We start from the raw sequence: 9,602 nt of genomic DNA, 5'->3' as shown, positions 1-9,602 counted from the left end.
ACCAATTTTTTTGTGTTGAGACTTTTTTAGCCTCATTTGGTTTGATTTTTTTGAATTTTATAAGAGAAAAAAGTGTAATGATTATAAGTTAAATGTGATATTTTATCTTATTTAATCTATTTTGTGATTTTATGCTTTTTAGCCCCAAAATGATAACCAAATCAAGGCTTATAATTATTTATTTTTTTCTCTTACAATCATTAAATTAATTTTTTTTAAAAAAAATTAATTAACTTTTTAAACACAACATTTTAACCATGTTAAAATAACCAAAAATCAAATATCCATCTCTCCCAAACAAAGCCATATATATAGCCCTTTTTAAGAAGTGCGTTAAAAGTTAATTTTTAATTTTTATTTCATTTTATATCACATCATTTTATTTCTAATATTTTTTTATATATTTTTTAAAAAAATTAAAAAATTAATTTTTAATCATATTTTCAAAAAAAAAAAAACCCATATACGTACAAATAGATATGCTTTAGACGGCTATTGTCGTGTCGTCTACGAGCACGACAAACAACTGTTCCTTTGAGGGAGAGAAGAGTCTTCCTCTTCCTGTTCCTGACAATATGAAGAAACCGAGAAACCGGAAACAGCCGGTTTCCTCGGTTACATACCAAAATGTTTCTCTTTAAAAAAGGCCCCTCAAAATGTTCGTCTCGCTTCACACGTCCCATCTCTCTCTCTCTCTCCCTCTCTCTCTCTCTCGGAATCGCAGAGTCGGCGATAATCCCACTTGGAATACGGAACTATCTCTGTAATGCAACTACACATACTTCGAGGCCTCTCTCTCTCCTCTCTGGAATTCATCGGACACTCTCGCTTCATCTTCTCCGGTCACCGGCAAAATCTCCGGTGATTTCAAGTATATCGAAAGTTTTGATTTTCATTCTCTCTCTCTCTCTTCACATTCGCAATCCACTAGTCTCTCTCTGTTTCTCCCTCAATTTTGGCTCGATCACTTGTTTGTTGCGTAATTTTATTGATTGATCGTCACTGATTCTCGAAATTTCTGATCCATTCGATCGTTTTCTGAGTTCAATTAGTTGAATTTTTGGCGAAACTACTTGGAAACTCAATAGTTGAAAACAACATAGAGGGATTTACATACATAGAATTGTATAGGAATTTTGAGTGGTAAACCAAAGCAGACATGTTGGATCTTAATCTGAGTATTCTCGACAATGAAGTCTTGGCGAACGTTCCAGAAAGTTCGGAGGAGGAGTCAGGGACTTCGAATTCTTCGGTGGTAAATGCCGAAGCTTCTTCTAGCAATGCCGGCGACGATGACTCTTGCTCCACACGCGGAGACATCTTCGCCTTCAATTTCGATATCTTGAAGGTCACCGCCGCCACCACAGAGTCTGAGGTGGAAGGTAATGAGAATCGGATGACTCGGTCTGAGTTTGTGACTCGCCAGCTCTTCCCTTCGATCGGAGGAGTTGGTGGGTTAACTCAGGGTCTGAGTTCGTCATCGCCCTCGTTTTTGCGGCCTAATTGGGTAGATCCATCGTTGAATCAAGCTACTAGTCATGGTGGATTAGCAGAGGTGAGAGTGGTGAAGCAGCAGGTGAAGAAGAGTAGACGGGGACCGAGGCCTCGGAGCTCACAATACAGAGGAGTCACCTTCTACAGAAGAACTGGAAGATGGGAATCGCATATATGGTCGGTATAATTTGTGTTTCCAATGATCTTCTCATTGTATTCGTGATTTGAGCCCCTTTTTTTATAGTTCTTTCTTCTTCTATGCAGGGATTGCGGGAAACAAGTATATTTGGGTATGAATATATGATAACATGACTATCTGTTGCAAATTGTTGTTTTGTTTAAAAAAAAAAAAATTTGATGAATTTTGATGTTGGGATGTGGTAGGTGGGTTTGACACTGCACATGCTGCTGCTAGGTAATAACTGGTGTCTAGACAAAATTTATTCTCACTTTATTTTTAAGCTGTCTTGGTTAATTCTCATTCTACTGGGGTTTTATGATATCAGAGCATATGATCGAGCTGCAATCAAGTTCCGCGGTATTGAAGCTGACATTAATTTTAATCTCAGCGATTATGAAGATGATCTGAAACAGGTTGGAAAATACACACATTCTTTTTAATCATTTCACACCAAGGATTGTTGTTTTCACTAGTGGGTTTGGTTTGTTCTTAGCTTCTTTTGAATATCTGCAGATGACGAATATGACCAAAGAAGAATTTGTGCACATACTCCGTCGCCAGAGCACTGGTTTCTCGAGGGGGAGCTCAAAATACAGAGGGGTGACTCTGCACAAATGTGGCAGATGGGAAGCTCGAATGGGACAATTCCTTGGCAAAAAGTGAGGAACTATATCTCTTTAAAATTTCGTTTTCTTGTTTATATCGTAGGAGTGACTATTGAATATAAACAGTTTAAGGATCTTTATTAATGTGAGCTGACAATTGGTTTTTAGATAATTCACAATGGGATTTCTTGTGCGTGTCTGGAAAATAAATCTAGGATGTCTATCTGAAAGAAAAACATGATTGGGAACCCAATATTCATCTTGGGGGTAATGATGCTTGTGTTGCAGGTATATATATCTTGGGCTATTCGACAATGAAGTAGAAGCTGCAAGGTCTTTATGATCATGAATTACACTCTCTTCCTGATACTGAATTTATTACCCTGCATTCTCAACCTCAATTGGTAGTCATTCAACACGTATCTCCCTTTTTTATTTTCTGGAAATTAGGGCTTATGACCAAGCAGCTATCAAATGTAATGGAAAGGAAGCAGTCACCAACTTTGAGCCAAGTACGTATGATGGGGAGATGATCTCTGAGGCTTATCATGAAGGTATTGCTTTATTGTGCTTATGTTCAATCGTTTATATAGCTTTGTTTTTTTAGTTGCCTTCTATAGTACTATTAGCTCCTTTGTGAGGACGAATGAAGTTTTCATGACCTTCAATGCAGGTGGTAACCACAATCTTGATCTGAACTTGATGATTTCAGCCCCGTCTTCTGGAGATGGCCCAAAGGATAATGGAAGTTTGAGGCATTTGCAGTTTCACCCTTATGAAGTCCATGGTGCAAGGAGATCAAATGTAATACTTTAAATTGTACTTTCTATTTTCCCTTTTCTGGCCATTGTAAATTTGTGTTCTTCAGCTTTTACTTGACTATGAAAACTGCTGAATCTATTACCCTAGTTGGAGACTAATTGATGTAGAGAACCCTGTTGATGTTCAATCTGTTTGCTTTCGGTTTGCCACAAAGAATACATTTAGCTTGTTCTTGTTCTTTTAATGCCATAAAATGTTGAAACATGTTATCTGCATCTAGAATGTTGAAGCTATTAAGAATCCATTTCCTCTAATTCTGCTATTACAGATGGAGAGCCCTGCAACAACTACATTAGGGAATCCAACTCTTAAAGGGCAGGCAATGACATCAGACCACCATCCCTTGTGGACTGGTTTACATCCTAACTTCTTTCCCAATTATGAGGTAAATTTTATAACCTTTGTTTCAAAACATATGAAATCTAGCTGACTTCAATATCGTACTAGCTTAGCAGCATTTGTCTGTTTTCCCCCAAACCAGTATGCTATTTGCAATAACCAATCATTTGATTTGCCAAACTTTCCATTTGCTTGCTGCTGGATTCCTTAAAATATCATCTACCTAAAAAACAATTTAGAGACTGGATTTCATTCATTCTTGGAGCAGTAGATCAGTATTTGTTCTCTTGTGAAGTGTGGAAGTTTTGAGAACAACAAACATGAAAAACTTTGTAATTGCGTAGCTTGTGGTATCCAGTGATGAGAATAGTCATGAGAAAGGGTTTTAAATATTGTCCCTTACATATCGTATAGGCCATACATAACGAGCTTTGGCCTTCCAATACTGTTATTCACCCACACGTCGGCTGATATATGACCGTATCACCAATATCAATGCATATCCCGATACCATTATTTAAAAATTAAAACCATACAAGACCTTGGGCAGTGTCATGTGCTTGCTAATGGTCTACTAGTTTAGTAATTCAGAAAAAGAAAAATATATATTTTACAATTTCAACAATTTATTGCTATCATATAGTGGTGGGTGTTTGGGAAGTGGATTTTTTTGTTGAGTTTTTTTAGTTGTAAGATATTATTGGAGAAAAAAAATTTTGTGTTTGGAAAGGTAGTTAGGTTTTTTTGTGGTTGGATATGATATTTGTGAGAGAAAAGTGAAATGATCATGGGGTTTGATGTGATATTTTGTTTGGATTTGTTTTTTTTTTTTGTTTTGTAACCAATTTGTCTTTTAGTGAAAAAAAAAAAAAAAAAAAAAAAAAAACCAAAAAGACCAAAAAAACTCTTTCCCAAACAGCGCCAGTTATCCTTACTCTGACATTCATTACAATAGCAAGAGTGCAATGCCAAATGATGGGAGCCTTCATGAAAGGAGGGGTAAAATAAAAGCAGAGAGAGAGCAATAAAAGGATGAATATCTTCTTCTTGTATTTTGGAACTAGCAAATGTTTGTCTAGGAAAGCTTCACAACTCACGAGACATCACAAAGTTATGATTTATTTTGCAGGAAAAAGCAACAAGAAGAGGAATTGAAGAGGGTTCTTCACAAGGATCACCAAACTGGGCGTGGCAAATGCATGGTGGTCAGGGTAACACTGCCCCAACAAGAGTCTCTACGGCAGCATCATCAGGATTCTCATCTGCAGCTACTACCACTGCTGCTTTCTCAGCTTCCGTTCATCCATCAAAACTCCTCAAACCAACCGCCCTCCATCTCTGTTTTCCTTCATCTGCCACGGCAAGCAGTAACTATCAATACTACTACCAAATGAGGCCGCTACAACCCCCACCGTAATCGGTCTTTTTCACTGCACCAAGGATAGATAGGTAGGCATAACCATCTCTTTTTGTTCATTTTTTGCACTTCAAATATTGATCGATATACACCAAGATCTGGCTTGTGACCTTGGCAAAACCATTACCATACCATGTAGAACTTGAGAGTTGACAAATACAACATGGCATGTTTGATTTTAAACTTTTTTAGTCTTCTGTTATGTGCTTGGATTTATCTGAAGTGTTTTGCTTGTAAGGGAAGGAAGCTTATATTCCTCATGAATCCCATATCCTTTGATCCATCATGGCTTGCATCAAATTTTTTTTGATAGGAAGAAAAAAAAGATAAAAAGATGTCATTTAGAATAATCCAGTGTCTGTTGCCCTTTTATTTGTCAAAAAACATTCGAGTATAGCATTACTAGAGAAGTAAATCATGCTTAGTGTTTATTTGTTTTCTGTTTTGGTTTATGGGAATTTTTCCATTTTTGTATTGGTTATGAGTTGGTTATAATTCATTGTTGTATTGATTATGATATATTAATTATTATTTTAGTTATGAGCAAAAGATGTTTGATTATGTTTCGAGTCGTATTTGGTTATGACTCATTGTGTTTCTTTTAATCAAAACAAAAGTGATTTAACTGTGGCATTTATGAATATTATCACAACATATTATCATAACTTAGATATAACACAGACGCCAAAATAAGATATGTATTATAAAAATACCCTAAGTTATATTAATCAAAACAGATGTTAGACGCTGCTTCATAAACTTGAATCTCAAATGTTTCAAATGTTTTAGTACCTTTTTTTATTTTATTTAATTTTCCAATCGCTTAAAAGTTAATTTAGGGTTTGTTTGGAATGTCCTAAATAAGTGTATTTTTTGACTTTTTAGACTAAAAAGTTAGAAAAAAAATATGGTTGTTTGGGTTAACTTTTTAATTTTTTATGAAAAAATGTGTATTAAAAAATTGTATAAATTAGTGTGTAAGGAAAAATTAAGATTGAAAGTTGTGCAGTCGTAATTTTTGACTTTGGGTGAATAGTAATAACTTTTTAACTTTTTGAGTAATTTTTTAACTTTTTGACAATTTGCCAAACTTGGCCTTAGTATTAATTTAAATTTGTTTTATTAAAAAAATTAAGTCATTTGGGCATACTTATTTCTTGTTAAGAGGGTGGTTTGAATGATTTATATAAATATATTTTTTAACTTTTTATGAAAAAATATAAAAAAAAAAACAAAAAAAAAAATAGAGAGGGAATGTGATTAAAAAAATGAAAAAAATAAAATAAATGAACCTTTGCAAGAGATGCCAAATAATGCCTAAAAGTCAATTTAGCCCCTCTAAGAAATTAGAATAATGTTTGAGAGCTCGAATTTGGCCTTCCCTAATCCCCAAAACGACGTCATTTTTGGGATTTTTTTTTTTTTTTTTCTATTTTCGGCTCAAACGCAGAGGGGAAGAGAGAAGAGAGAGAGAGAGAGAGAAGCAGAGGGACGGAGGGAGAGAGAGTCGCCGATCGTCGCCCCGCCAGTTGCCGATCATCGCCCCGCCCAGCCGCCGATCGTAGCCCAGCCCAGTCTCGCCCCACTGCAGCCTCGCCGTCGCAGCCCCACCTCTGCTGATGGTCCCCTCCAGTCCCCTCCTTCCTTTTCCCCCTCCTCCTCCTCCCCCTCCCCCTCCCCCTCCCCTTCCGTCTTCTTCTTCCTTCTGCTGAAAAAAAAAAAAAAAAAAATAGGGGGATTCGGGGGAGCTCGTTTTCGAGCTCCCTAGCACGGTTGAAGAAATTATTAGATCAATAATGATTTAGAGCTCTAAATAATGATCTCTAAAACCACCACTAATGAGGTGAAAAATAAAAAAAATAATAATAATAAGGCACAACACACATTGTGGCAGTGGGTGGGATTTACTGTCACATCATTAGTAATAGCTCTAATTAGAGGTCTCAAACATTATTGTTATTAGAAAGGTTATGTCAAATCAATTGATTCAATTTTTAGAATTTATTTTGAGAAAATTTTCTTTTTTCGTTTTTTGTATTTTTTTGTTTTCATTGAATTTTTTAATATTTTTAATAATTTTTAAAATTTTTAGACACATCTAATATAAATACATTTAAAAAATATAATATTTATAATAAAAAAAATTAAATTCATTAAATATCAAAAATACAAAAAAATGAAAATGAAAATTTAGTATATTTTTTATATTTTTGTGTATTTATTAATTTTTTTAAATATTTGTTCACAAATATTTTACTATTTAGACACATCTATGTAACCATCTAAAAAAAAATTTGTTTAAAAATTTAAAAATATTTATTAAAAACAAAAAATAAAAAAAAACTCAATTTTTAAAAAATTAAATTCACAGCACCGAAACCAAACACATTGAGAAATGGGTTGGCTTTTTGACTTTTTTGACTATTTTAGCCTAGGTTAAAAAGCTTAGTTTGGGAAGAATTTTTTGGCCTTTTGGCCTTTTTTTGTGAAAGAAGAGTGTAATGATTATGGGTTGAATGTGATATTTTGTTTGTTATGACTAAAATAGTTTATTTTATCTACTATTTTAGCCACAAATCCACTTGCCAAACAACACCGGGTTGAGATGAGTTAAAATTTAAGTCACTTAATTTTTTTATTCACAAAAAAATAAGAATTTTAACTCTCTCTCAACGCATCAAATTCTTTATTGTTAAAAAAATTAAGTCAAAAAATTAATTAAAAAAAAAGTCAATGCCATAACTTTTATATGAACACCGTTTGGAAAGTGATTTTGTGGGGTTTTTTTTGGCTATTTTAGCTATAAAAGATAAAATAGGTTATTTTAATCACAACAAACAAAATATCACATTCAACCCATAATCATTACACTATTCTCTCACAAAAAAAGTTTAAAAAGCCAAAAAGCTAAAAAATCATTCCCAAACTAAGCTTTTTAGTCCAGACTAAAATAACCAAAAAATTCAAAAAGCCAACCCATTTCCCAAACCAACCCTTATTATTTTTTAAGGATAAATTGCTCGTTTGGAAAAAAATATAATTAACTTCACATTTTTGATATAATTACATCGATCTCTTATAAAATTCTAATTCATATAACACGTACATTATTTTTCATTGATAATTTATTAATTGTATAAATGAAAAAATAATATTATCATTTCTTTACTACTGAAGAGTATGTTTATTTTTATTTATTCAATATCTACATATTATTTGTATTATGTTCGGTTGCTTTAGCCTTATTAAAAGAAAATTAGTGTAATTATATCAAAAATATAATAAATAAATAAATAAAAGTCAAATTTAAAAAATATATAAATATAATTAACTTATTTTTAATTTGTAAATTAATTGTATTTGTTTTATTATTCCTCTCGCTGTAGGATTGAACAATTCACTTCTTTTCACTTTATGCAGAGTAGTGTTTTATATCTTTTATTTTATGTTTTTTTTTTGGTATCCAAAGTTTAAGTGAGGGGGCTATTCCATTTCAAGATCAAGCAAGTCGCAGGCGTTGATAACTTATATTAAATTTATAAATTATTCATCAAAATAAATTATTGATAATGAGAATCAAACCTAAACTTTAAGAGTAAAAATTCTTATCCTTACTAACTCAATTAATCTTCTTGATTGTTTTCTATTCCCATCGTTCTAAAATATTAATTTTTTATTTTATTTTTTATTATCTTAAAATATTAACTTCTTTTCAAAAATCAAAGATTAAAATAATATTAATTTTTTATTTTTCCCTTCTTTTAAATTTATGAATAACACAAAAAGTATAATTATGATAATTAATATTTTCAAAAAAATATACTATAAAAAGATAATTTTGAAAAATTAATATCTTCAAAGTATAATAATTATACTATCAAAAAAAAAATTAAATTTTCTAACAAAAATTATGGTAGCGTTTGGTTTAGTTTTAAAATCATGATTTAAAAGTTGAGTTATATTTTGAGTTTGTGAGTTGTTGAATCTTGATTTGAAAAGATAAAGGGTGTGTTTGGTTTGTGTTTGTAAAGTAGTTTTTGAGATAAAAAGTACGAAAACTTGTTTGGTTTGCCTTTTTTCAGAAATGGTTTTAAAAAATTGTTTTGAGGAGAGAGTTCTAAAAAAAGTGATTGGTTTGATGTGTAAGAGAGAAAAAGTGATTTTGGAAAGTAGATAACCAAACAAAAAATTGAGATTTTTTTTGAAAAAATTTGTTTTGTTTGGTTTGATTACTCTTGAAAATTTGTTTGTAAATTTTTTTTGGGAAAAACAACCAAACAAGGCCAAAATTTGTTTAGTTATGAATTTTGAAAAGAATTTTAAATTGAGTTTTGAATTTTTGAAATGAGTTTTGAAATAAGAAAAATTGTTTGGTTATGAATTTTGAATTCAAAAACTTATAACTCATAACCAAACATACAACTCAAAACTCTATTAAAAATTCTATTCAAAATTCATAAACAAACTCTTTTTAAAATTCAATTCATAAAAATAATTTTTAAAAAAATAAATTTTTTATTTAAAAAATTCAAAAAGTTCCAAAAAAAAATATTTAAAATATTAAAAAATATATGTTATTTTTTTGTTAAAAAAAAATATTCAGCTAGTGCTTTAAAATTATTTTTGATTGTATATTTGATTGGAAAATTTTTTTAATTGTTTTTTTAAAAAAAAAAATCAATTTTAAAAAAAAAATACTGTTTCAAAAAAAAAAATTTGTTAATTTTAAATAAATGGCCAAATA

At 31.5% G+C, this 9,602-nt stretch overlaps 1 protein-coding gene across 2 annotated transcripts; it reads left to right on the top strand.

Moving 5' to 3' along the window:
- Window positions 1–604: 604 nt before the first annotated feature.
- Window positions 605–5,041, top strand: LOC114298139 (APETALA2-like protein 3). Of its 2 annotated transcripts, XM_028242645.2 has the most exons (10): window positions 605–1,671; window positions 1,759–1,784; window positions 1,879–1,909; window positions 2,001–2,088; window positions 2,189–2,334; window positions 2,569–2,613; window positions 2,731–2,834; window positions 2,954–3,084; window positions 3,371–3,487; window positions 4,571–5,041. In XM_028242645.2, exons 1-10 carry the CDS (start codon window positions 1,160–1,162, stop codon window positions 4,856–4,858), a joined length of 1,488 nt encoding a protein of 495 aa, XP_028098446.1. In that variant the 5' UTR covers window positions 605–1,159; the 3' UTR covers window positions 4,859–5,041. The 2 variants fall into 2 exon arrangements, with proteins under 2 accessions (XP_028098446.1, XP_028098454.1); XM_028242653.2 differs by lacking the exon at window positions 2,569–2,613.
- The last annotated feature ends 4,561 nt before the right edge of the window (window positions 5,042–9,602 follow it).

Source organism: Camellia sinensis, chromosome 3, assembly GCF_055761805.1.
Source record: "Camellia sinensis isolate YWXY chromosome 3, ASM5576180v1, whole genome shotgun sequence".
Lineage (NCBI taxonomy): Eukaryota > Viridiplantae > Streptophyta > Magnoliopsida > Ericales > Theaceae > Camellia > Camellia sinensis.
The sequence above is the reverse complement of the archived record's forward strand: the minus strand, read 5'-3'. Positions and strand labels throughout refer to the sequence as shown.